At 64.9% G+C, this 26,690-nt stretch overlaps 2 protein-coding genes across 5 annotated transcripts in view; both read right to left on the bottom strand.

Moving 5' to 3' along the window:
• MROH1 (maestro heat like repeat family member 1) overlaps nt 1-12,823 on the bottom strand; it is a 60,943-nt gene extending 48,120 nt beyond the window's left edge. For all 4 annotated transcript variants that reach the window (XM_075140970.1, XM_075140972.1, XM_075140971.1 and 1 more), the window contains exons 1-8: nt 12,734-12,823; nt 11,339-11,734; nt 9,161-9,306; nt 8,621-8,752; nt 7,680-7,842; nt 6,692-6,790; nt 1,281-1,432; nt 661-801 (exon numbers count right to left, since the gene is read on the bottom strand). In XM_075140970.1, coding sequence (XP_074997071.1) covers nt 661-801; nt 1,281-1,432; nt 6,692-6,790; nt 7,680-7,842; nt 8,621-8,752; nt 9,161-9,306; nt 11,339-11,360 — 855 coding nt within the window. In that variant the 5' untranslated portion in view covers nt 11,361-11,734; nt 12,734-12,823. The remainder of the gene's footprint in view (nt 1-660; nt 802-1,280; nt 1,433-6,691; nt 6,791-7,679; nt 7,843-8,620; nt 8,753-9,160; nt 9,307-11,338; nt 11,735-12,733) is intronic.
• A 952-nt stretch (nt 12,824-13,775) lies between these two features.
• On the bottom strand, nt 13,776-18,722 carry HGH1 (HGH1 cochaperone). The gene is made up of 6 exons (XM_075140997.1): nt 18,185-18,722; nt 17,989-18,089; nt 17,168-17,266; nt 16,997-17,088; nt 14,510-14,632; nt 13,776-14,296 (listed from the first exon to the last, which is right to left on the bottom strand). Exons 1-6 carry the CDS (start codon nt 18,712-18,714, stop codon nt 14,123-14,125), a joined length of 1,119 nt encoding a protein of 372 aa, XP_074997098.1. The 5' UTR covers nt 18,715-18,722; the 3' UTR covers nt 13,776-14,122.
• Nucleotides 18,723-26,690: the final 7,968 nt, after the last annotated feature.

The raw sequence follows: 26,690 nt of genomic DNA, 5'->3' as shown, positions 1-26,690 counted from the left end.
ACGCCAGCCCCGGGGGACGGACTGCAGGCAAGAGCGGTGACCACGAACCCACCACGGCGGCAGTGAGCAGCACAACCCGTCTTCCACGGGGGGACACAGCTCGGGCGTTCCCGAGAGCTGCCTCTTCCCCCTGCCCTTGCAGGAGGCCAGGAAAAGGCACGCTGGCTGCTGCAAGCCGCGGCTGGGTGCACGGTGAGAACCAGGCACATGGCACAGTGCCAGGAGACGGCAGCAGAGATGGGCTGCAGCCCACTCCGCCCTCCCAGATCACTGGGCACAACCACCCAAGGCTTGGGCTCAGTAGCAAGAGGGATCACGATGCAGGGAGAGGGAACCTCGCATGGAAAAGGCAGTTGCAGCCCAGTCCAGCTGGGCGGAGGCACGGCGCGAGCTGCATGACACCATCGGTAAGGTAAGGACTAAGATCGTTTTGCTGCTGCCACTTTCCCACGCAACCGCACGCTGCTCTCTGGGACGGGCAGAGCCGCTGATCAGCGTCCCTCCTGCTTTCACGGACGGCTGTCGGCACCGCCGAACCACAGCCCAACCCGTGGCGGCAGGCAGAGGTACGCTACCCACCCTACGCCCCAGCAAGGCTCCCAGTGAATAGGACTGGGGACGGGTCCTCGGCCAGCGACACCAGCCCTCGGAGCCGCTTACCTTGGATATGTAGAAGGCCTCCGTGTGCTTCTTGTAGAGGGCGAGGATGCCTGGAATCAGCTTAGGGAGCTGCTCCTCCAGCTTCTCACTGGGCATCAGGTAACTCATAGGTCCCATAGCCTCCACCACGGCCAGTCTCAGCTGCAGGGAGAGATTGTGCGTTAATGGTGCGGTCAAACCTGAACAGAGAGGCCTGCCGCAGCATCGCTCCACTGCTACAGCGCTGCTCTTCCTGATGCTTCTGAGCCTCTGAGCAGAGGCTTTGCCAGTCTAAGAGCAAGAGGTGCTCAGCAGAGAAGGGGGACGTCAGAAGATGTCACTCATGCAGGCAGAGGACAGAACCTGGCCGGCCATCTCCCAGCTCTGGCATATGCCCAGGCTCTCCCCAAAGGGCTGCAGAAGCACCCCATGCTCTGCTTTCCAGCAACGGGGAGCAAGTGACCCGTTCTGCACACGTTATGTACGGAACACGAGGACAGAGGGAACCGAGCAGAGCTGCAGGGCTCAAGAAGAAAAGCATCCAGCCCTAAATCGGAGCTGGGGGCTTGCTCTTCTGGAGGCCACGTCCTTACAAGAGGGCACAGCGGAGACATTGCTTCCCTGTCCCCCCACATCCGCACCTTGGCTTCCCGGTGCTGCAGCCAGTTGTTGAAGAGCACTTCGTACGCACTGAAGATCTCGTTTGAGAAGGTGTCCTTCCTGACCGTGGGGTCCGGGGCCTTGTCCAAGTTCGCCAAGTACTCCTGGATGCTCTCACTGAAGTGCTGCAGAGCTACGAGACAGATCGTAGTTAGATTTTCCACGCATACAAGACGGTGTTTGCTTTAGCCCCTCCAGAAGGCAGATGGCTGACGTGCTGTTTCACTGGGCAGCATCTCAAGGGGTGGCAGATGCTACCAGGACTCTCCCTGGCAGGCTGAGAGACTTCCCGAGAGGTGCCCTGGCTACGAAAGATCCTGGCAGGCATCCATGCCAGAGACACACGCTGCTTTATGCTTCCTGGGCCAGAGCCGATGTAACCGACTCCAGAGACCCAACTCCGCTGACCCATGGCAGCCTGGATTTGCCACACGGGTCATTTCTACGCACTCGTTAACGACTAGGACGGCCAAGAATTACAGCCTCACAGCCACAGGCTGTGCTGCAGCCAGAGCACCGCACCTCAACGAGTTCGTCTAGTCCCTGGGCCAGCAAGCGTTGCGTGTGAGCACGTGTTGTTTTTCCACTTGCGAATTGGACCGGTGACGAGAGCATGTTTGTGTAAAGGCACCCGTCCTGGCTCAGACACAAGGCTCAGCTAGAGACCGCCGACCGCGAGGGGATACCCACCTTCCATCTCCCCCCGATGAAGCCTTCGCCACGGTTTCACAGGGTTCCCCAAGGCTTTACAGAGTTCCTGGGGCAGCTGAGGGATCACCTAACACCAGGAGCAGGTCTCAGCTGACAGCACCCGAGGGCTGCAAACACCCCCTTAGTTTTACGTGGGGAATTATCCAACAGGGGAGCGCGCCGAAAGGGCTCCCAGCTTCAGGAGCTCCTGCACAGGGTGTTGCTCCAGATGCTCAGCACGAACCTCTCCGGGCTGCTGCTGCTGAAGACGGACGCAGCAGGTTTGCCCAAGCAGCGTCCCTGTACTGGTCTTTCACAGGCAGCCCTGGGAAGCGCCGCGCGCTGCAAGCCCTGCCTGGCCACCCTGGCCGCCCCAGAGCCCCAGCGCACCCCTCTGCCCTCGGCTCCTTCCAGCCCCGTCCCAGGACCCCCAGGCACCGGGGCGCACGTGCACAGACCCTGCTTTCCCTCCGCGTGCTGCCAGGGGCACGCCTGCGCTCCCTTCCTTCGCCCCTTACTGCGCAGCGAGGCCCTTCCAGCTTCCTCACCCTCTGCTCGCCGTTCCCTAGCCAGCGAAGCCGCCTGGGGCTTGCAGAGCCGGTAGCGTGCTGCCGACCCGGCCAGGGCCAGAGCCCTGGCTGCTGGCACCGCCATGGGCCACTGAGCACCAGAGTGGGACCTGTGAGAGGTGAGGCACAGGGCAGAGGAGAAGGATCACAGCCTGCTCAAGGGTGGAGGCACCTCCGGAGCCCACCTGGTCCAAGCCCCGGCTCAGGCAGGGCCACCTGGAGCAGCTGCCCAGGACGGGCTCACCGGCCCCTCTCCTGCTAGAGAGGGACGGCTCCTGCGGGCGGTCCTACAGCAGCACCCGGGGAAGGGGCCGCTGCGCCCATGGGGTACCCATGGGACTGAGCCGTCCCTCCCCAGGCACAGCAGCCCCACTCCTGCCAGAAAATCGGTCAGGAGGAGCCTGCTCAGCTCCTCCGGGGAGGAAGGCCTCGCAAGCCACGTCCCGCACTAACGGGGCGAAGAAAAAACCTCACCACCTCCTGGGCAGGAGGTTTCCCGCAGTAAGATCGCGGCAGAAGATAGAAGACCGAAGGAAAGAAGCAGCTGGCCCCGCGTCGCAGGAAGACGCGATGGAGGAGCACAGCGTTTCTGGCACAACCGCCCGGTGCGGTCTGACCGGTGCCCGCGCTACCAGCCGGGGACTGCAGAGCCCGGTCGTGCCTGATGCCTCATGCCCACGGGACCGAGAGGCCAATACGGCCCCCGAGGATGCGAGATGACGTGAGGGCACGCCAGCTCTCCGGGCCCCCGCGCAAGCTTGATGCGCCCACATTATCACACCCAGAGGAGGAAGCAGGTTCCCGCAGGAGGAGGAGGAAGAGAGGGGGCTCCCAGGAGCAGAGCCCGGGACCCTGCCGCCCCACGGCGCCGCGCGCTGAGGCTGACGCGGCAGGGGCAGGGGTTGCACAACCTCCGCTCCCCCCTCGCCTACGGCAGTTGTTTATTTTCAGCCCAGTAGGATCAGAGACGCTGAGTCACTCCGCAACCTCGTCCCAAAGCCAGATCATTTCAATCACATGCCTCCTCTCCCTCGCCGCGACCCCGCCGGCGGCGCGCAAGAAAGAAGTACTGCAAGCACTGCCCTGCCTGCCGGGAGAGACCGCTGCCCTCGGGGCCGAGCCCTGGCCTGCTGCTGTCCTTAATGGGGGGGCAGAAACCCCCCGGCCTGCTCCCCGCGGCTCAGAGGGATGGGAAGGGCTGGGAGGGGACACAGGGATGACGGACCACCAGCAGAAGGGCCTGATGCTGCACAGCGGAGCTTGTGCTGCTGAGAAGCCACCCATGGCAGGGAGGGTCTGGCTGCTCTTTGGGCAGAAATTGTGAATTCCCATTGATGCCCACCTTGGAGGGGTCAGGAAGGTCCCCAGCTCACCCCCATCACACCCAGTGCCTTTCTGGCGCAGGGAGTGAAATCTAGATCCCATCTTCACTCCATCTCCAGGCTGGAGTCAAAACTCCCTGGCTCAGGTTAAGTCCTCCTAAAGTTTCTGTGACAAGTTTGTCTTGACAGAAGTGAACATGTCTAGTCCAAAACACCCACCAGCTTAAAGCCAGGTGGATGTGAGGGCAACGAGCAACGTTATGCCTGGCTTTACTTTCTTTTTGTTCTTTTTTTTAAAAAGCTTGTAGCCAGGAGCCCAGGGGCAACAGCTACTCCAGCCAGCAAGGTTTTAGGACGCAGCTGGGAAGTTCATTCCCTTCCCTACAGCGGGGCCGTCGAGTGCAGCACCACCCCCCAAGTCAGAAAGTGGTACCTTGCAGATTCCTCCGGAGCGGTAAAACCAGGATCACGTCCCCAGATCCACATCTCCATCCCTGCATTCAGCCCAGATCAAGCTCCATGTAACTATCCAGCAGTCTGGGACCTCCTTGTCCCTGTCCCTCTGCACTGGGCCACCCTGGAACAGCAAAACCACCCCAAAAAGAGCCGCCCGCATTGCACAGTTGTGCTGACTCGAGTTACCTCACCTGCCTTTCAGTTACTGAAAACTTTGGCAAAAAATTATACAGAAACCATACGGAGCCAGAAATCCAGCACGCCTGCCCGCGACGTCTTCCGAGTTTCACAGACATCCCCTCCTGGCAGCCCGATTTCGGCACCATGGCCTCCTCGTGCTTTCAGGAAGGTCTGGGGAGGCACGTCCGCCCATGCCCCAGCCCTCAGCCCGGTTTTCCGCACGCTCCGAGGTCAGCAGCGGTCACGAGGGGCTGACCGTGGGCAGGCAGGGGTTTTGGGATCAGGGCAGGACCTGCTCCAGACCCGCACGGGGCTGCTTAAAGATGCTCATCCCCTCGCGCTCCCCAGCGCCGGCAGCACTTTGCAGACTTCATGTGCTCTAGGATACGAGTTAAGAGGTTGCAAGTACTCTGCAAGAGCAACAAACTGACTGTGCCGCAGCGGCAGCAGCTACGGAGTCGTTTTGGGAGGAACACGTGCGGAGCCGGGACGTCACACTTCTCAGGACCAAGCAAGGAGAGAGGGGAGCAGAAAGCCAAAAGAAGTGATTGCTGGAAGCAATGAAGGAGAAAGACCTGCTGATGGCAGAAGGCTGCTCCAGAAAGAGCCACCCCAACCCCAGAACCAAGTTTTACCAGCCCCACGGGCCATGCTGGTCCTCCCCGCCGTGCCCGAGCAGAAGGATCCCCTCTCCGCAGGGCCCGGCACTGCTGCTGAGCCGTCTCGGACAGGAATGGCAGCAGACCTCCCGCCTATAAAGACGTAGCCCGCTATCCGCGATCGCCTGCAGCCAGCCTAAACGACCTGAGCTGCCGACACCAACAACCCCCACGGCTAAACCAGCTCAGGGGTTTGGCTGTACTCGGCCGAAGGAGGATGCTTCGCGTTCAGAGATTGCCTGACCTGGGCTCCGCGTTCTGAGAACGCGCCTGTACAGAAACAGCTTGAGACTCGCACGTTCCTGCTTGGAGCTCAACAGAACAGAACAAGAGCTCTTAAGGTCGAAGCAGCCCCTCGTGTCCAACAGTGTAAAACTGTTACTGGATCCCAGTAACGAGTTCAGACACAAACGGCATTGTTCCCAGGAGAAGCAGATGCTGCTGAACGTAGCCCTGCAGTTTACAGGGCTGCTCGGGAGGCTCCCACTCATCCCCTTCATTCCTTGACACACAGAGCCACATCAGCGTTCCCAGGCCGTGGGTGTAAGTACCAGCGAGAGATAAGAGCGACTGCACCAGCGGCACGCTCCAGCAGCTCCTGCGGTGTCCGTCAGAGCCCTTGAACCTGCACTCCCCCAGACCACCTTTTATTTTGGCCCAGCTACGGAAAGAAAACCACAAATCCTGACGATCCTCTGCTGGATGTTAACAAGGCTGTCATTTCATGCCCGACTGGGGCTGCGCACCATCCTGCGGTCTGAGATGCAGACGCTACCGCCCCGCACTCGGGAGAGCCTCTCGCTGGTGAACAAACACAAAGCGACTCGGGCCAGGAGCCACACCACGGCGGGCCACCACGGGTCAGCTCTGGCTAGAGACCGAGGGACAGCCCAGGAGGCTGTTTGCCAGCTGTGTAAGTGCCGGTACTTCTGCATCAAATCCCGCTGCACAAGCGGCCGCTTTCGGCAAGCCCAGGGCTGGAGGAGGGCGTCACGAGAGGGGAGCCCCGTGACATCCTGCCAGCCCACCAGAAGCGTCACATCCTGAACCAGCTTACGAGAATTACTCCTCACAATTCCTACCAGGGCTGACGCTTGCGCTGCTGCAAGGTGCCAGGTTCACGGTCTTAATAAAGGGACAGCCTGGTTTATAAGAGGGTCTCGCATAGCGCATCCCCGGTCACCTCGACCTGAGTCAGAGCTCTGGAGCATCCACGTCCTCTTCGCCAGAGGAGAAAACGAAGGGCGCCAGTATTCACTGGGCTACGAAATGGGAGTGACAGGGATCAGCTAAGAGATGGAGAAGGACTTTTGCTGGATCCCAGTCACCTAGAGCTGACAGCTATCCATCCCTCCCCAGAGCCAGCCAGGTCCCTGCTCCCAGACATTCCGGAAAGGTCCATCCTAGCCAGCTCTCCAGCCCCCATCCACAGTCCCTCCTTTTCCAGGGAAGGGAAAAAGTCTCCCACAACACATCTAAAATCACTGCAGTCTCAGAAGATCCAGAAAAACCTTACCGTAGCAGAAGACAGACTTCATGTGGTCCTGTTTGGCCATTCCCAGCATGGGCAGCATCGTCCCGAGGATGGAGTTGAGAAAAGGCACCATTCCGAACACTGGGAAGGAAGCAGGAGATGCTCACTGGCAGCGAATGCCTACGTGCCGCTCTGCAGCTGCCCCAGCCTACGCCGGACCCAGGCCCAGCAGGACTGCACAGGCACCCGAAGAAACCCAGCTCGCTGCAGCCAGGCGTTCGCTGCCAGCCAGGAGCCCGATTCTGGCACCCAAGAGATGCCGACAGCCCCAGGTGGGAGCTGGCCACCCCAGCCCGTGGTGGAGACAGCTCTAGCGCAGCAGCAGCTCAGTCCTCCGAGCCCCTGAAGTTCACAACTGTTTCTCAAAGTCGGTGAGCTGCAGGCTATGTCCCACTTGCTGCTGGCATCATCAGATCTTTCTGCAGCCAGACTTCTTTTCAGAAGTCCTATCCCAGAATTATCGTTTTTAAACCCAGTCTTTCTGGGATGGCTGGAAACAAGAGCCCAGCAGGGCATTCTCTAAGGACAAGGGCCAGGCAGCTCCAATTCCTGCTGCTTTTAAGCAGCAAACATTTTAAAGAGATTCAGCTGAGCTGTGAAACCCACTTTTACAGGGACTCAGCTCCTCTGCGCGCTGGGAATTGCCAGGTACGTGCCGGGTACCACTGATCGCGCTCCACCTTGCCATACTGCTCTTTACTGGTTTTTCAGTGCATCTCATCACTAAGTTATTTTGCAGAGCAAACACATCAATTGTTTAGCAGCATCAAGCCTAAGCTGTAAGGTCCCGAGAAGTTTGTTTTGAAGCACGCTGGCTGGCTCAGCACGCACGACGCTGAGGTGGAGGTGCCCCACCGCAGAGCTATTTGGCTACGGCGTGAACCACAGCACCTGAAGCACACGACACTTCCACGGCTCTTTCCAACGCAGACCAGCAGCCGCACGCAGAGACGGCAGGTTGCCAACTCACCGTTCGACACAGAGAGGTTTGCAAACGTCTGCATGACGAAGTAATGCGGCAGGATTCCCGGCTGGAACTTGGTGAGTACCTCCTCCATCACCTTGTTGATGAAGCGCTGCCCCACTGCAACAAGGACGTTGCTCGCGGCTTGCTGCCAGTCCCGGATCACCTCCTGGTGTGGACGAAGGAAACCACATCAGAGCAGAGACTGCGTCAGACACGCGGCCTCCCCATGAGGCCATTTAAATGCCATCGTGCCCGGCTCCAAATGCCGTGGGGAATTGCACAGGGCGGGCTCAACAACAGGCTCAAGGTTCAGACGTGATCTTCCCCCACGTGGGCCTGCAGCCCCTCGAGGCACTGCCTCCTTCCTGCTCCAATACCCGCCTGCCTGTCCAGGTCCTTCTCAGCATTTATGGCCTCAAGTTGCACCAAGGGAGGTTTAGATTGAACATTAGGAGAAATTTCTTTACTGAAAGAGTGGTCAGGCCTTGGAACAGGCTGCCCAGGGCAGTGGTGGAGTCACCATCCCCGGAGGTATTTAAAAGCCGTGTAGATGAGGCGCTTAGGGACATGGTGTAGTGGGTATGGTGGTGTTGGGTTGACGGTTGGACACGATGATCTTAGAGGTCTTTTCCAACCTGTATGATTCTATGATTCTATGATCTGAATTTCATTTAGCTGTGCATGCGTGCCGTGCTGGGAGAAAACCGTCAGCCAACCCATCCTCATCTCTCCCCAGAGAGGAACGTAGCCCATCCCCTACTCCCTCGCCGTCCCAAGTCCAGAAGATGGCACATAACTAGCTCTTCCCTTCCACGAAAGGGGTCCCAGTAACTGCTACTGCCGGGGCAGCCCCAGACACGCAGCATTTACTGCGACGACGGCATCAGGGGCAGAAAAGGGCCCAGCCAGGAATGACAGGAGGAGCCAGAGCTTTCAGGTCATACCTTTGACTTGGTCATTTCATTAGACGCCAGGAAGATAACCACCTTCGCTGTGCTTTTGTCCAAGAGGGCAATGTTGTTCTTCACCACGGTTTCCATTGCCTTCAGGATGATCACCCGGTGAGGGTAGGCCAGCTGAAAAGGGAGGGAGAAAGCAGCCGGTCAGCCAAGCTGCGCACAGGCGCTGCGGCTGCCCCGGGGCGAGCAAAACCTGCGCATCCCAGAGCTGCCCGGGCTGCGAGATGCCTGGCGAGGGACTGGCTAGCATTTCCACCGGGCAGCCTGCACAGGAAAAGGCAATGATTTGAACCACCAACCCGCTTTACTCCGTTTCGCATCCACGACAGCATATTATCGCCATTTCTTCACCTGTGCAACTCCAGCACCTCGGACCAGACTTCTCAGCCGGCTGGTCCAGCCCTCTTTTAGCCCCGATCCTCCCAGGTATCTCCCTTGCTTGCTGACAGAGCCAATATCCCCAGGCCGCTGGGAAGTATTTCTCATCCTGCTGACATTCCCAGGACCGGGCAAGCAGACCCCTACCTTGTCATGCTGCCGGAGGTATTCGTCACAGGAGTTGAGGATCTCCTCCGGCTCGGATTCCCCCAGGTAGCACAAAGCATTGTAGATCTGCTCCTGGACTAGCGGGTCCTTATCTGTGGTGGCATCCATCAATGTCGTAGCAAGCCCTGAGCAAGACAGGCAAGTTGCAAAGATTTTGTATTCTCTGAACATCTCCCGGACCAACAAGAGCAGCAACAGAAGAGCTTACACCTCCCAGCATTTTCATCCATTCTTCCATGAGCCACGTGCGCAGCTAAATTAAGCTTCACCAGCCCTTTTGTTTCCCACTCGACGAGCACCTACCAAAACCCTTTCTTCTGGGCTCACCACCCAAGATAACTCACCTTCAACATGAAGACACCCTGCACGTGGCCCTCCCCTATCCCCCAAGCGCTCGTTCATCCTCATCTGGACACTTCACAGGGTTTTTTGCTGCAGACCCTACAGATACTGCTCAGCACCACGTCAGCCTCTGAGCCAAGGTGAACTTGGCTCTAAGGTTTCTCGCTGGAGCGGGGAGAAGGAGGGATTTATTACACCAGAGATTTTAGACCAGGGCTGGGCACTGGGGGACGGGATCCGCTGTACAGCCGGGCACGGTGCCTGGGGAACCTGCACAGGGCTGACATGACATGGGACCTACCAAGGGCACATCCTTGAGGGTCAGGGGCTGGAGGAGCCCCGTGGTCGTGCCGCTGAATCCCACCACCAGATGAGGCTCTACACGGGTGAGCGGATGCCGTCAGTTAGGAGCTAATATTTGGCGAAGTTCCCCCTGGTATTCCCATCCCTCCGGCCACGCTAACCAGCTGCCACTTGGGAACAGCCCTGGGAGCACAGGTGACGGTGGCCCTTGTCCCCTGGGTACCGACAGCAACGCGCCGTCCCCAAGCACGACACCCTCCGCTGCCCAGGGTTACGGGGCCCCTATTAAAAATCGCTGTCCCAACGGCCGACCCGGCAGCGGGACGGAGCCCACCGAGGTCCTGCCAGCAGCAAACGAGGGGCCCGCATCGCTGCTGCGGCCAGAGCCGCTCCCTCACACCCCTCAGCCAGCCACTCTGCTGCAAGAGCCTAATTGTTATTGCGGAGCAGTGTATTTCTCATCAGGGCCGTTGTCGTAATAAGGTTAATTAGTTTCAGAGCAGAGCGAGCGCTCTGCAAAGAGCCTGTAGAACACCGTGGGGCCAGTGACTGCGCGCGGCCTCCGTGACGCCACGGCCCCTCGTCCGAGGACGTGCCCTCACGCAGAGGCACGAAGACCCACCAGGACGCCCAGCCCCGAGGGGACACCACGCTGCCTCGAAAGCGCCGGTGGCCGTCACTGAGGGTGGCACAAGGAGGGTGACAACGTCCCTCGTCCCTTCCCCTCCTGCTGCAGCCAGTGCTTCCAGGCCAGGAGGAGCTGCCTGTCCCCGCGTCTGCCTGAGCAGCCGCACAGTCCCGCCCCAGGGCTCACCCCCAGCCCACAGCCGAAGGACACCCCGCTTTGGGGGTTTTCATTTCCCAAGGCAGGGGGTTGCGGAGACGTTTGCCATGCTGTCACGTTAAAGCCAACGTGACCTGGTGCTGCTGCTGAAGGTAATTCCTGCTCCCACCCCAATACACCCCTTCCCTGTGGCTTAATTAAACCAGAAAATTCTTTATTGTCTTAAAAAAAAAAAAAAAAAAGAAGAAAGATTCATTTCAAAGCTGGCTGGGATTAATTTAGGAAATGCACAAGGGTTTACACCAGTTTAAACAGTTAGAGACTATTTAAGCTTATGCAATTTGCAGCAGAGACAAGGCCTGAGATTAATTTCTAGGGCAGGGAATTACTGTGCACGGAGAACCACTCCCTCCTCCCGTCCCCGACCAGTACGTCTCTCCAGATGCTGCAGAGAGCTACAGCAGCCTGGGTCCGGCAGCTTTGCTGTGTGCTCCACCGCAGAGCTGAGCTCCCCTCAGGGCAGCGGCAAGGCAATTTAGCCTTATTAGTGACAAAGACTTCCCAACCAGCTCCATCCCCACGGAAGCGGCGCAGAAAAGCTGTGCTGGAGCTGGGCAGAACGAACAGCCCGAGGTTAAGGGGGGCTGCGGCCGGAGGGAAGGAGACTGCCACGGCAGGGCCGGTGCACTGAAGCCCCTTGCCCTCTCCCACCGCGCTCCTGCACTCACGTTTTATCCGTGACTCCGTCATGCTCCGTGTTTTCAGCTTCCCCACCAGCAGAAGGCAGTCGGCAGCTTCCTCTGTCTCAAACCCGGGGATCCCTGGGGAACCTATTTTTACACACTGCCTTTACTTTCACGGAGAAGAGGGTTTGCGGTTCTGGTCCGGGTCAGAAAGCCAACGCTGGGCGCAGCGAGGCGGAGGCGATGCCCTACAGCAGCCACGGGGAAGGAGAAACACCAGCTCCTTGCAGGCAGACGATCGCCTGCCCGAGCTCTGCTTCCGCGGGGCCGGCAGGCAGCAGGCGCCGTGCTTCCATCGGTCCCCAGGACCGTCCCTACAGAGGTCGGAGCCGGAGGGAGCGCATCCTGGGTTCCGCTCCCCGCCGCCTCTTCCTTCGTCACCTGCAAACGAGAGGATGGTTTACATCAGCAAAACAGACTGAGAAAGCTAAACCATCCGACGCGATTTCCCTTTGTGTTATTGCGAGGAATTCGTAACCGCAGCCCCTAGGTTCGGCGAGAGGGCTGATGAGCCGAGGCGGGCGCCCCGTTAGCGAGCCCCGGCGTGCTGCAGGAGGAGCTGAGGCCACGCTCCTAATATTTGTCCCAAAAACCAGGAAGAAGAGCGAGGGAGCGAAGTTTGCAGCGCCTGGGAAGGCCGGGAGCCCTGCCACCAGGGCAGAGGTGGGCTCAGCTCCTTCAGCTGACCTCCACCAGGCCAGAAAAAACACATTTTCAGCAAAATAAGATTTGAGGGCCGACATTCAAGACTTCCCCCGCTGCCCCAAGCCCAGCACTGCCTAGGAAGCCTTCTCCAGCCTGGCCAGGCCAGGCAGCCGGCCGAGCTGGCCACGAAGGGCTTGTGCCCCGGCCGTGTCGCCGGCCGAGACGTCGGCCTTGCCGCGGCACCGCGGCCCTTACAGCACATCTGCCTCGCCTGCGGAGCGGGGGCCGCGCCGCAGAGGAGGTGGAGGGGAGGCAGGCGCTGCCCTGGTTTCCCTCAGGAAGAAACGCAGCCGGGGGGGGGAATCCCACTGCCCGGGGACCACGACCCTCCCGGCTTCCCAGCGGCGGGGGCTCCGGCAACCGGCACCGGAGCTTCGACCCCAGCGGTGGGTCCCCGTGGGGAGCCCCTACCGGGATTATTTCCCCCAGGAGTGGGAAGGGGGGCGCAGACAGCTCACCGAGGGCAGGGAGGGGGGGCACAGGCAGCTCCCCGAGGGCGGGAAGGGGGGGTTACGGGGCCGGGGCACCCCGGTACCGGGCGAGGGATCCGGCGGAGCTGTGCTCCTAGACCCCAGAGCCCCCCGGGCCGCCCTGGGTCCCCGCCGCCCTGGGTCCCCACCACACCGGGTCCCCCTGCTCAGGCCCCCCCGCCCCGGGCCCACCGGCCGCACTCACCGCGGGCGCCGCCGGACCGGGACCCGCTCGGTCCCCGGCGCCGCTTCCGGGTGCGCCCGCCACGCCCCCCTTGCCACGCCCCCTCCAGAGGGGCACGCCCTCTCCTAAAGGCCCCGCCCCACGGGTGACCGCTACGCTGGTGGGCGGGGGCCCGCGCATGCGCACGGACGGGGGCGGTGCCGTTGAGCTCCGCCCCCGTTCGGCCTCGTGTGGCGGCGCGTGCGTGCGCGTGCGGGCCTGGATCCCCGGGGTGCCCCGATACGGGAGGGGGATCCCCTCCCCTGGATCCCCGGGGTGCCCCGATACGGGAGGGGGATCCCCTCCCCTGGATCCCCGGGGTGCCCCGATAGGGGAGGGGGATCCCCTCCCCTGGATCCCCGGGGTGCCCCGATACGGGAGGGGGATCACCTCCCCTGGATCCCCAGGATGCCTCAAAATGGGAGGGGGATCACCTCCCCTGGATCTCCCGGGGTGCCCCGATACGGTAGGGGGATCTCCTCCCCTGGATCCCCGGGATGGCCCAAAACAGGAGGGGGGATCCCCTCCCCTGAATCCCCGGGGTGCCCTAATTTGGAAGGGGGATCACCTCCCCTGGATCTCTGGGGTGCCCCGATACAGGAGGGGGATCCCCTCCCCTGGATCCCCAGGTGCCCCCATTTGCTCCCCGCCTTGTCCCCTCCGCACAGGGACCCCCACCACAAGCCCCCTGTCCCCTTTGCAGGGGCCGACGGGGACAGGAGCCCCCCGTGTGGGGGGGCAGCAGGAGGACGGGCCGCGGCCACGTCTGGAGGCCCCAGGAGCTGGCAGGGAGGCGAGGGGCGTCACAGGGGGGGTCCCGGGACGGGACTGTGCCCCAGGCTGGAACGGGACCGGGGGTGAGCTTGCGCCCCCCCTGCAGCACCCCAGGGCTGGGGCAGGAGGAGGGGGCCTGCTGTGACGGTGGCAGGAGATGCCCGTGCCCGTCCCTGGGCCCCCTTTTTCCCTCCTGCAGCCCACAGCCTCCCCCCGCTCCCCCCAACCGTCTCCTCAGGGGCACAGCGGGTTTGGGCTGGAAAACTTTTATTTTGCAAGGCACCTTGTGGCAGCCCAGCCCTCGGGAGAGCCCCCGGGGTCAGCCGTGGGGCAGCCCCACGGCCACGGGTGGGGAGCAGCGGCCCCTTCCCGGATCTCACCCCCCGCATTTGAGCCTTGTCCCACAACGGGAGCGGCAGAGCTGCGTGAGGCGAGGGGGAACCCTGTCCCGCAGGACCCCAAATTTGCCTCACAAGCAGCGGGGAGGAACAGGGCCAAGCTGCCGCCCTGAGGGGTCGATCACCCCGGCAGCATCCCCCGGGAGCGGCAGCTTGCGGGCGACCCGGCCGCTTGGGAGAGGCCGAGCACAGCAGCCCCTCACCGCGACGGCTCCTCGGGGCACGGCGTCGAGCCCTGCGCCTCCTCCCGCTCCCGCTGCCACCGCTCCTCTTCCTCCCGGTCCAGGCGCTGCAGCTGCTGCTCCACCTCCTCGGGGACGTTCACCTCCAGCAGGTTCTCCATCCCCGGGCCGGGCTCGTCCCCGATCAGCACCTTTTCCCAGGAGGGGGAGGAATGCTCAGGGAAGGGTGACAGGCCGGTGGGACACCCACCCTTCCCCTTCCCACGGCTCTCTGCAAGGGCCCCACGACCCAGCGAGGAGCAGAGAGCGAGGGAGAGGCAGGACAGAGCCATCAGAGCAGCTCCAGGGCAGCTCCGCACCCCGGGACCCAGCTGCCCCCCCCGCCCAGGAACCCCCCTCCCCACCTGAATGAGCTTCTCGCAGGCAGCCAGCACGTCAGGCTCCCGCTCCCAGCGGTGCAGCTCCCGCAGGATCAGGTACGTCCCCTTCTCCCTCACGATGTGCCGGCCGGCCTTGGTGGCTGTGAGCTGCGGAGGAGACAAAGCAGCAGCGTGGGCAGGGAGTCCGGTGCAGCCTGGAGAGCGGTGACAGCAGCCAGCATGGGACGTCGCGGGGGCTCGGCCGGGGGTGATGAAATGCCCCACCGTGTGGGGGGCTGTCACAGAGCCGCTCTGACCCCCCCGTGGGACGTCCCTCCAACGTAGGAACAGGGCTGGAGAGCCTGCCCAGAGAGGGGAGACCAGCTCGCCCTGGGCTGGTGGCAGAGTGGAGCTCGTTGGCCCTTAAACACAGAATCACAGGCTGGTTGGGCTGGGAACTCTGGTCCTCGAGCGGGGACACCCAGGGCCAGGTGCCCAGCAAGACAGAATCACAGAATCGTTTAGGTTGGAAAAGACCTCTAAGATTGAGTCCAATCGTTAACCCAGCACTGCCAAGCCCACCACCAAACCATGTCCCTAAGCACCATGTCTACACGTCTTTTGAATACCTCCAGGGATGGGGACTCCACCACTGCCCTGGGCAGCCTGTTCCAAGGCTTGACAACCCTTTCGGTGAAGAAATTTCTCCTAATGTCCAATCTAAACCTCCCTTGGCGCAACTTGAGGTCATTTCCTCTCGTCCTATCGCTGTTACTTGGCAGAAGAGACCAACCCCCACCTCACTACAACCTCCTTTCAGGCAGTTGTAGAGCGCGATGAGGTCTCCCCTCAGCCTCCTCTTCTCCAGGCTGAACACCCCCAGTTCCCTCAGCCGCTCCCCATCAGACTTGTGCTCCAGGCCCTTCACCAGCTTCGTTGCCCTCCTCTGGACACGCTCCAGCACCTCCATGTCCTTCTTGTGGTGAGGGGCCCAGAACTGAACACAGGATTCGAGGTGCGGCCTCACCAGTGCCGAGTACAGGGGCACGATCACCTCCCTGCTCCTGCTGGCCACACCAGTTCTGATACAGGCCAGGATGCCGTTGGCCTTCTTGGCCACCTGGGCACACTGCCGGCTCATGTTCAGCCGGCTGTCGACCAGCACCCCCAGGTCCTTTTCCTCCGGGCACTTTCCAGCCACCCTTCCCCAAGCCTGCAGCGTTGCCTGGGGTTGTTGTGGCCCAAGTGCAGGACCCGGCACTTGGCCTTGTTGAACCTCATACATTGGCCTCGGCCCATCGATCCAGCCCATCCAGGTCCCTCTGCAGAGCCTTTCCACCCTCCAGCAGATCAACACTCCCGCCCAACTTGGTGTCGTCTGCAAACTGACTGAAGGAGCACTCGATCCCCTCGTCCAGAACACTGATAAAGATATTCAAGATATTCAATCGAACTGGGTATTAAAAAGATATTAAACATGCCCAGATGGGTTTTGAGTATCTCCACGGATGGAGACTCCACCACCTCCCTGGGGACCCTGTGCCAGGGCTCCATCACCCTCACAGTGAAAAAGTGTTTCCTGATGTTCAAGCGTAACCTCCTGCGTTCCAGTTTGCGCCCATGGCCTCTGTCCTGGCACTGGGCACCACTGGAAAGAGCCTGGCTCCTCTTTACTCCCTCCCTTCAGGTGTTTATAGACATTGATGAGATGCCCCTGAGCCTTCTCTTCTCCAGGCTGAACAGGCTCCCTCAGCCTTTCCTCGTAGCAGAGCCACTCCAGTCCCTTCACCACCTTGGTGGCCCTTCGCTGGACTGTCTCCACTGTGTCTGTGTCTCTCTTGTACTGGGGAGCCCAGCACTGGACCCAGCACTCCAGGTGTGGCCTCACCAGTGCCGAGCAAAGGGGAAGGATCCCCCCCTCGTCCTGCTGCGACACTCCTCCTCATGCAGGCCCGGACACCATTCGCCGCCTTTGCCACACGCTGCTGGCTCATGTTCAACGTGGTGTCCACCAGGACCCCCAGGGCCTGTCTACAGAGCTGCTCTCCAGCCCATCGCTCCCCTGCACGTCCTGCTGCCTGGAGTTGTTCCTTCTCCTTGCTGAGCTCCACAAGGTCCTCATTTCTCCAGCCTGGTGAGGTCCCTCCAAATGCCAGCACGACCTTCTGGTGTACCAGCCACTCCTCCCAGCTCGGAGTCATCTGCAAACATGCTGAGGGTATGCTCTGCCCCATTATCCAGATGATTAATGAAAATGTTGAACAGGACTGGACCCCATATCGGCCCCTGGGGCACACCGCTGGTCACTGGCCCCCAACTTGACTTTGTGCCGTTGATTGCCACCCTCTGGGCCCGTCCAGTTCTCAATCCACCTCACTGCCTGCTCGTCCAGCCCAGACATCACCACTTCTCCAGAGGATCTCCTGTCAGACAGCACGTTCTGGGGCAGCCCTGAACACCTTTCTGCTCCCAGGAGCCCTGGCCTGGGCTCTCGCCCTCAGCCCTGCCACGATTTGCGCCAGAGGGACCCACCAGCATGATGGCTTCCAGCAGCATCTTCCGGATGTCAGGTTCTTCCTCTCGCTGCTTGTCCTGGGGCAGGTACTGCAGGTCCACAGGCAGCCCTGGGGGAGAGGCAGCCTCAGGGGAGGCACAGGGCCAGCAGCCCCCAGACGCCCACCTCCCACTCTGACACCCACTTACTTTCCATCTCATCCTCAGGAAATTCCTCGGGGCCTGCTAGAGGCAGGAGGAGGAAGGGTAGAATGTCGACCTCCTCACTCAGCAGCCATTCGTGGTCCTCTGGGGACAGCCTGGAGTCAGAGGAGCCGCCACAGCCAGGGCAGAAAGCCCAGCCTGGCCCGCTGCGGTGGGCTGACCCTGGCCAGCAGCTCAACCCCCACCCACTCCCCCCTACCAGTGGAACCAGGGAGAGAATGGGAAGGGCAAAAGCGAGAAAAACTCATGGTTCAATAAGCAAAGGAAAAAAAAAAATACAGAAAAAGCCCCAGACAACGCAAAGGCACTGATCACTCAGCACAGACCGATGCCCAGCCTGTCCCCACGCAATGGCTGCTTCGGCCCCCTCCCCGTTTTAGTGCTGGCCGTGACGCTGCAAGATATGGGACACCCCTCTGGTCCGTGGGGGTCAGCTGTCCCGGCTGTGTCCCCCCCAGCCTCCTGCCCACCCCCAGCGTACTCTGGTGAGAAACAGAGAAGCCCTTGATGCTGCGTGAGCGCTGCTCAGCACCGCCTAAACCTGGCCGGCGTCGCCTGCGCCGCTAAACCCGGCCGCGTTACCAGCACTGCTTTGGTCTCTGGTCTAAAACACGGCACTGCGTGGGCTGCCGTGAGGAACGCGAGCTCCATCCCAGCCAGACCCAGCACGGCCCAGCTCCCCGGCTGGGCGGGACAGCCCGCTCGCAGCCCAGGGGGAGGGCAGCAGGCCCCGGCAGCCGGTGCCGCGGGCTGGGGCAGGGCTCTGCAGCTCGGGGCAGCGGCTGGGCTCGGCCCGGGTCTCTCACCGTACTCGAAGCAGCAGTTCCTGAGTGCCCCCACGACGCCCCGGCGATGGACAGCGGAGTCCGTGTACTGCGTGAAGGGCAGCAGCCGCTGCACCGAGCACCTGCGGGAGAGGGGCGGTCAGGCCGGGCCGGAGACCCCCCGCCCCGGCCCGGGCACTGCCCCGCCCGGAGGCCGCCCGCCGCCCCGGAGCCGTACCGGGAGCGGTCGAGGAGCCCGCGGCGGCCCTCGGGCAGCTGGCTGAGGTTGCAGAGCAGCGGCCCGAGCTGGGGCGGCGGCCGGGGCTCGCCGAGCGCCTGGAGAAGCGGCGCCAGCCCGGAGCCGCGCTCCCGCAGGCCCCGCAGCACCCGCCGCGCCGCGCCGCGCTCCCGGCAGAGGTTGGCCAGCAGCCCGCAGGCGGGCCCGCCCGGCAGCAGCCCCAGCAGCGCGGGCAGCGCGGCCAGCAGCGGCCCGCGGGCCGCCGGCTCGGCCGACACGTTCACCAGGCAGCCCAGGGCGGCGCGGGCCGCCGGCGGGCTCGGCCCCGCCGCCAGCTCCAGCAGGGCCGCCAGGGCCGCGGGCCGCCCCGCCAGCAGCCGCCGCCCCTCCGCGCCCCCCGACAGCGACAGCGCCACCTCCGCCGCGCCCGCCCGCGCCGCCTCGCCGGCCGCCGGGGCCAGCAGCGCCGCCAGCCCGGCCAGCGCCGCCTCCACCGTCGCCTCCGCCGCCATGGCGGGCGCCTCCAACATGCCGGGCATCACCCGGCAACAGCGAGGACTCCTCGTTATTGATGGGCGTGCCCGGGAGCCAATGAGCGCCGCGCCAGCGGGGCCGCGCCGTGGCTGCGCCAATCTGCTACAGAGCAGCCGCCAAAGGGGGAGGGCCCGGACGGGAAAGGGCTTCTGGGAATGGGGGTCCGCCCGGCGCTGCACGGCCACGCCCTCGCGCCCCGCCCCGACTTGGCCCCGCCCCCTGGCACCGGGGTGCCGACGGGTCCTAGTGCCAGTGGAGAGGACCCGGGTCCGCTTGGGTGGGCGGTGGGGAGGACTCGGGTGCCCGTGGGAGGGCGGGGGGAGGACCCGGGTCCCCTTGGGAGGGCGGTGGGGAGGACTCGGGTGCCCGTGGAAGGGCAGGGGGGAGGACCCGGGTCCCCTTGGGAGGGCGGTGGGGAGGACTCGGGTGCCCGTGCGAGGGCGGTGTGAGGACCCGTGTCCCCATGGGAGGGCGGTGGGGAGGACTCGGGTGCCCGTGGGAGGGCAGGGGGAGGACCCGGGTCCCCGTGGGAGGGCGGGGGGACGATTCGGGTGCCCGTGGGGGGTCATGGCGTGGTGCTGCTCTTTCCCCGTGGCCCTTCACTGGACGCACCCCGGTAAGCCCACGCCTGACCGCGGCCAGCCCCACCATCTCGCGGTCACTGCGACCCTCCGTGGCCACCCGACCCTTCCTCGGCGGGACGAAGGTCGGAGCAGCCCCCGGCTCCCCCCGCACCTCCCCGGGGAGCCGCCCGATGCGCGCCCGGAGCCTCCCGGGTCGCTTCTCCGCTGCCGCGGTGGCCCTCCGGCAGAGCTCGGGGCGGCCAAGCCCCCCGTGAGGACCGGCGTCCCGGCGCTGACCCCGGGGCGATCCCGGGGCGGTCCTGGGGCGGTGCCGGTACGGTCCCGGTACTGACCCCGGTGCGGTCCCGGTGCGGTCCCGGTGCTGACACCGGTGCTGACCCCGGTGTGGTCCCGGTGCTGACCCCGGTGCAGTCTCGGTACAGCCGCGGTGCTGACCCCAGGGCAGTCCCAGTGCGATCCCGGTGCTGTCCCCGTGGCGGTGCTTCCAAGACCAGTTTCTGTTTCTCAGCTCGACAAGTCTCTGGCCAAGAAGTGCAGGAGCCGCTGCGGCTGCTCGTCCGGAGCCGTCCCGGAGCATCCCCGGGGCCCTCCCGGAGCCATCCCAGAGCATCCCTGGAGCATTCCCAGAGCCATTCCGGAGCATCTCCGGAGCACCTCCGGTGGCCTGCCGGAGCCATCCCAGAGCATCCCCGAAGCACCCCTGGGGCCCTCCTGGAGCACCCCCGGTACCTTTCCCGGAGCGTCTCCCAGTGCCCATCCCGGCCCTGCCCAGGCCATCCCTGGTGCCGGCAGCAGCCCAGGACCCTGCCATGGGGTGGCCATGCCCCACACGCAGCCCCGAGGGACGCCCCGGTGAGCGGGACCGGGGCCAGCTGGGAAGGGGGGCTGCTGCCATCCCCACACCCCCCACTCCTACACCAACCCCACTCCCTGCGCCCTCCCTTCGGCCACAGCCCTGGGGCCACGCGTACCCATCCCCACACGGGCCGATGCGACGCTGCGTCCCCCAGTCCCACCGGGGCCTCTCCCCACCCCATGCCCAACCCTGGAGCCCGAAGCGGCAGCGGTCGGCGAGCCCAGAGGGGGACTGGGACGCCCCATACAACGGCTGGCCGGCCCCCAAGCCAGGGCGCAGCGGGGAGCTCCCCGACCTCCGGGGCAGCCCGGAGCGGCTCTGCGGCAGCAGCCCCCCGCAGCTCCTGCCCTTCCTGTGGGACCACGGCTGCTGGCCCGCCGCGGCCTGAGCCTTGCCCAGGTGTACGCGCTGCTGCGGGCCCTCGGGGCCGCCCTGGAGCAGGGGGGCCCGCGGCAGCCCCCCATGCCTCTCCTGGCCCTGCTGCTAACCCGGGATTTCATCCTGGGGGACCTGCTGAGGTTCATCACCCAGCTGGACACCTTCCAGTGCCGGGAGGGACAGGTCTCACGGGAGGTGGTGGGGGACACGGTGGCCACTCTCCACCGCCTGCTGACTGCCTGCCCTGGCCACGTGCAGACGCTGCTCTGCTGCCCCGTCGACCTCCTCTTCTGCACCGTGCAGCGGCTCCAGGGCTGTGGCTTCCAGTTCTCCTGGCTCAGCCAGCATCACCTGCGTGACGCCAAGCGCCGGGTGGACGCGGCTTTCCCCTACTGCCACCGCCTCACCGGCGCCTGGCAGGACGACTTCCACGAGGTGCCGGTGATCCCCGCGCCTGAGGAGCTCTTTGGGGAGGCGGACGCCCGGCTGCGCCCCAACCCACGTCGCGGGGCGCACGAGAGCGCCGCAGCCTACCCGGACCTGCACTTCTGACTGCTGCGGGAGGATTTCCTCAAGCCGCTGCGGGACGGCATTGCGGCGGCGTTCTCCCTTGGCGGCCCCGACAGCGACAGGGCGGCGCTCAGCCTCTGCGGGGGGTGCAGCTCCGTGCCGTGGCCGCCGCGCCGGCCGGCCCCATCTACCTGGCCTGCTTCCCACCCCGCGCCGGCATGGCTGCCGCCGAGTGCCTGAAGAGTGGCTCCCTCACCCGCCTCCTCTCCGAGGACTGCAGCCACCTGCTCTTCGGGGTGCAGGAGCGGAGGGTGGCCCACCAGGACCGTGCCTGGCTGCACATCCAGACTTACGGCCACCGACAGCTCCTCACCCACCTGGGGAGAACCCGCTTCACCATGGGGGAGCCCCTGGCCTTCTTGGAGGCGTAGCGGCGTGTGCTGCAGGGGCTGCAGGAGCTGAGCCCCACCGCCATGCCCTTCGGCCGCTACCTGGTGCACTGCAAGCCCAACATCCACCGCCCTGCGCACCCCGGCACCGACAGGCTCTTCAGCCTCACGTCGCTGCTGCCGGCCGGCGCGGAGAAGGTGGATCATGGTGGGGACCCCCCTGGCAGCGCAGGGCTTGCAGGACCCCCCCAGAGAGACGCCGGCTGCCCCCACCTGTGGCCACAGCTGGCAGAGCCTGGCCGGGGTGCGATGCCGCGGGTGCCCCATCCCCACGCTCGGTTTCAGGTAGCGGAGCCGGCAGCGGACCTCTCCGCCGTGAGCCTGGAGGACCTGGAGATCTGGTCCCCGAAGACTTTCCCCCACTTGGATGAGTCTCAGCTCGCAGCCATCCGGCTGGCGCTGAGCAGGGAGTTCGTGCTCACCCAGGGCCCCTGGGCACGGGTGGGTGCCGGCACCCCAGCACCGCTCCCCCCCATCCCGCTGGGGGTCCGCGGGGGCAGAGCGGGGGTTTCCCTGTCCCCAGCACACGCCGGGCAAAAAACCTCCCCAGGCAAAACCTTCGTTGGACTCAAGATCACGGAGCTGCTGCTGCAAAACCCGGGGGGAGGCGTGGGGGGAGCAGCCGCCCCTCCTGGTGGTGTGCTACACCCACCGCGCCCTCGACCAGCTCATGGAAGGTGCTGGTCCCGTCCCTGTCCCCTGTCCCCTCCCCGCAGACCCCTCGTGCCCGGCGTGGGCTGAGCCAGCAGCGTGCCCGTCCCGCCGGCAGCGTGGTGCTCATGGGTGCCGTTGCTGTTGCCCGTCACACCCCCGCCCCAGCCGGCTGGGGCCAGGCTCCCCAGGGGTGGCACTGCCGCTGCACCGGCTTGCACCGGCCCACGGGCAGGCACAGGCGGTCGGGGGGCAGGGTGGGCATGGCCATGGCTCAGTGGTCAGGGTGGGTATGGCTGTGGGTCAGTGGGCAGGGTGGGCATGGCTGTGGGGTCAGTGGGCAGGATGGGCATGGCCGTGGGTCAGTGGGCAGGGTGGGCATGGCCGTGGCTCAGTGGGCAGGGTGGGTATGGCCGTGGGCTCAGTGGGCAGGGTGGGTATGGCCGTGAGGTCGGTGGGCAGGATGGGTATGGCCATGGCTCAGTGGGCAGGGTGGGCATGGCCGTGGATCAGTGGGCAGGGTGGGTATGGCCGTGGCTCAGTGGGCAGGGTGGGCATGGCCGTGGGTTAGTGGGCAGGGTGGGCATGGCCGTGGGGTCGGTGGGCAGGGTGGGCATGGCCATGGCTCAGTGGTCAGGGTGGGTATGGCCGTGGGTCAGTGGGCAGGGTGGGCATGGCCATGGATCAGTGGTCAGGGTGGGTATGGCCGTGGGTCAGTGGGCAGGGTGGGCATGGCCATGGATCAGTGGGCAGGGTGGGCATGGCTGTGGGCTCAGTGGGCAGGGTGGGCATGGCCGTGGGGTCGGAGGGCAGGGTGGGCATGGCCGTGGGGTCGGTGGGCAGCGTGGGCATGGCCATGGATCAGTGGGCATGGTGGGCATGGCCGTGGCTCAGTGGGCAGGGTGGGTATGGCCGTGGGCTCAGTAGGCAGGGTGGGCATGGCCGTGGGGCTGGTGCGCAGGTTGCCAGCCCGTCCCCGGCACCCTCCAGTTCCAGCCCTCCGGAGCGGTGGGTGTCGGTGGGAAATGCCGAGGCGGGAAGGTGATGGGCTGCTCCCTGCAGCACAGACTCCGCGGGCCGGGGGGCCAGCAGCTGGCGGCAGCACGTGCAGGTTTGGGCAGGGCCCCTCTCCCCCGCGCCCACCCGGCAGCTCCCTGGCCGCGGGGGCTTGGCGCGTCCCGCTCTCACCTCGCCCCAGTGGCTCTGGGTGCCCGCAGACGCGGGGCGCCCTGCGGGAGCAGGGGAGGAGCATCGCCTCCTGCACGGAGCTGCTGGGGCTGCTCCGCCACGGCTTCCTCGCCGCCGGCGAGCGGGGGGCAGAGACCCTGAAGGACGACCTGCTCTTCAAGGTGGGGGTGTAGGTGGCCACCCCCACCCTGCCGGGGGCCAGGGGGCTGGGGCCAAGCTCAGCCCCCCTGTCCCCCCCAGGGCGCCGTGCGTCTGGACGTGCTGCAACGGCTGCGGGTGCAGCCCCCGGTGCCGCCGGAGGGCGGGAGCCCGCGGCGAGGCCGGGACCACGCGGCAGGTGACCCTCGCTGCCGCTTTCGGCCCCAGCCAGGCTCATGGGGGGGGATTTGGGAGGCCACCACCCCGACCTGTCTGCTGTCGGGCACTCAGCAGGAGCGACCCAGCAGGAGTGGGAGCCCCGGGGGGACCCCAGGCAGAGGTGGGGGGCAGGCGTGGAGCTGCCCGAGGGAGGAGGAGGGCTGTCCCTGTCCCCAGGCCCCCAGGGGTGAGGACTGTCCCCCTCCCAGCGATGCTCCCTCTTCCAGCGGGTGATCAACGAGATCCCCCGCGTGCAGCTGCTCTGCCAGGAGAGCCGGACCCCCCGCGTGGGCACCACCACCCGCCCCAGCCGGGGGGCTGCCGCTGTGGCTCAAGCCTCCACCGTGGCCCCGGCAGCACCGCATGCGCCCCGAGATCTCCCAGCTGCTCGTCCCCTTCTACAAGGCGCTGAGGGACCACCCGGCTGTCAGCAGCTACGAGAAGATCAAGGTGGGGGGGAGACCACTGCAGGGTGGGCGTGAGGACGGGCCCGGTCCCCTGACGCCTGTGTGTCCCCCCCCGGGCAGGGCGTCGAGAGCAGCACGCGGGGGCCGAGGACCTCGGGGGCCACGCCGGCAGCTACAGCAGCTGCTCGGAGGCCGCCTTCCTGGTGCTCCTCTGCAAGCACCCGCTGGAGCAGGGCTACGCCAAGGGGCGGCTCACCGTCCTGGCACCCTGCAGCAGGCAGATGGCCACCACCCGGCAGCTGCTGGCCAGGAGGGACACGGCCAAGGTGGCCGTCTGCACGGTGGATGACTTTCAAGGGGAGGAGAGCGACATTGTCCTGCTCTCGCTGGTGCGGAGCAACCCGGAGGGGCGGATTGGCTTCCTCGGGGATCGCCACCGTGTCTGCGTGGCTTTCTCCCACGCCAAAAAGGGCTCCTACTGCGTCGGCGACCTGGAGGGCATCGCGTGGGGCGCTGGTAGCCGGCTCTGGGCCAAGATCCTGGCCACCCTGAAGAACAAGGGCCTGGTGGGGGACGGGCTGGTGCTGACCTGCCAAAACCACCCTGAGGCGACGGTGACGGTGCGGGACGCCTCCGACTTCATGCAAAGCCCCGAGGGCGGCCGCACGTGCCGGTGCCGGATGCCGCTGCCCTGCAGCCACCCCTGCCCGTGCCACTGCCACCCGCGTGACCTCGAGCACCGGCGCATGCGCTGCTGCCTGCCCTGCGCCCGGCCGCCCCGCGAGCGCGGCCACCCCTGCCCCAAGCTCTGCTGGGAGGAGTGCGGCCCCTGCCCCAAGGAGGTGGAGAAGGTCCTGCCCCGCTGCGGCCACTGGCAGCGCCTGCCGTGCCACGTGCCAGCCCAGCGCTGGCGCTGCCAGGGGCCCTGCCCGCGGCCCCTCGCCTACGGGCACCCCTGCCCGCGGCGCTGCGGGGACGACTGCGGCGGGGACGACTGCGGCGGGGATTACTGCCATGGGGATGACTACTGCGGGGACGATTGCGGCGAGGCGGTGGAGGGGGTCCTGCCGTGCAACCAGCCTGCCTGCACCCAGCAGGAGCTGCCTGCTGCCTGCCAGGAGAGGGGCTGGCAGAGCGCGGAGTGAGGACGTCCCTGCAGCTGGTGCCGCTGGTGGTGCGGGGCTGGACCAGTGGTGGCTGCTGCTCGGCGGTCCCCTGCCAGCGTCGCTGCTGGGGGGGCTCCCTCTGGGCAAGAGCCGGGGACTGCGGTGCTGCCAGCACGGTGCTCCCCCCAGTCCTGCTCCCCGGAGCTGTGCCCATCCCAGTGCCTCCCTGGCTCCATCCTGGGTGGCACCTCCGCAAGTCCCGATGGATCCCAGATGGGCCCATGGCTATTCCCAACTCGATCCCTGGTCCCATAGCAATGCCAAACCCGACGTCAGCCTGCGGCAATGCTCACCTTGATCCCGGCTGTGCCCACGGCAAGTCCCAGCTCGATCCTGGCCGGGACCTCGGCAATTCCCAACACGATCCTGGCAGGATCCACAGCAATTTCCAACTCAATCCTGGCTGGAGGCATGGTGGCGCCCCGAACACCCCCACGCATCCCGGTGCCTTCGACAGCCGCTGCCATCGGCCTTGGGGATTTCTTGTGTCCCCTTCGGTGGAGCAGAGGTGCCGTCACGGTACCAGCACAGGTGGCACCGTAGGGAGGGACAAAGCGTCCATCCCCACCCCAGACAGGTCCAGCCTTGCTGGAGTTTGGCTGGATGCGGCTCTCCAGGCTGCAGCGGCAGAACCAGGGACCCCGCTACCCCCCGCATCCCCCTTTAACCCCTGCCTTGCTGCGCTGCTTTGCTGAGGAATTAAAGCCTGACCAAAGCCACCCCCATTTCTGCTGCCCGTCAATCCTTGTGTCACAGCATCCATGGTTCGCCAGGCAGCCCGGCAGCTGGGCGGTCGCCTTCGGCTATCCCCGGCGAGCCTGTCCCCTGGGGAGGGGGTGGTCCCGAGGGTCCCACACTCCCACTGCCGCATCCACAGCCCGGGTGTCGCAGCAGAGGCAGCTCTGGAGCCAGCCAGGCGCTGTCCCTGGGGAGAAGACACTCTCCATAGGGGCCAGCGGCTTCCGTGCCAGGACAAAAACCCTCGTCCGCGCGGGGTGGCACTGCTGCGGCATCCGTAGGTGAGCTCTTGGTCACAGCTGAGGTCTCCTGCCCCAGCCCTGCCCCGGCTCTGGCTCTGCTGGGGACGGATGCAGCCGAGGTGCAGGGGGGTTCCTTCAGAGCAGGGCACCCGGTGCCGACGTGACAGCACTGGTGAGCGGGTTACAGGAGTTCCCGACACGGGTGACACGCCTGGGGGGGATGCTGGCTGCTGGTTAGCGCCACTTTTCTCGGGGAGCACGGAAGAAGCAGCAGCAGAAGGTGCCCAGGCTCAGCCAGGGGGGTTGGATGGAGTTTGTGCGTCCAGATGATCCATGCAAGTTCCAGGTGCCGCAGCCAAACCCCCCTTCCTGCAGAAGAAACAGCAAAAACCTGGTTATAGATGACGGAGCTCCGGGGCTGGTGGAGGTCTCCTGCACGGGCAGCT

The sequence above is a fragment of the Calonectris borealis genome, chromosome 2 (assembly GCF_964195595.1).
Source record: "Calonectris borealis chromosome 2, bCalBor7.hap1.2, whole genome shotgun sequence".
In the NCBI taxonomy this organism is placed as follows: domain Eukaryota; kingdom Metazoa; phylum Chordata; class Aves; order Procellariiformes; family Procellariidae; genus Calonectris; species Calonectris borealis.
This window is presented reverse-complemented; position numbering and strand designations above follow the sequence as displayed.

Coding starts and splice junctions, on each gene's coding strand:
- HGH1 (XM_075140997.1), bottom strand. CDS start 18,714: ATGTTGGAGGCGCCCGCCATGGCGGCGGAGGCGACGGTGGAGGCGGCG. Junction 17,267..17,988: donor GAACTGCTGCTTCGAGTACG/GTGAGAGACCCG, acceptor GGCTGTCCCCAG/AGGACCACGAATGGCTGCTG. Junction 17,089..17,167: donor TCCTGAGGATGAGATGGAAA/GTAAGTGGGTGT, acceptor CCTCTCCCCCAG/GGCTGCCTGTGGACCTGCAG.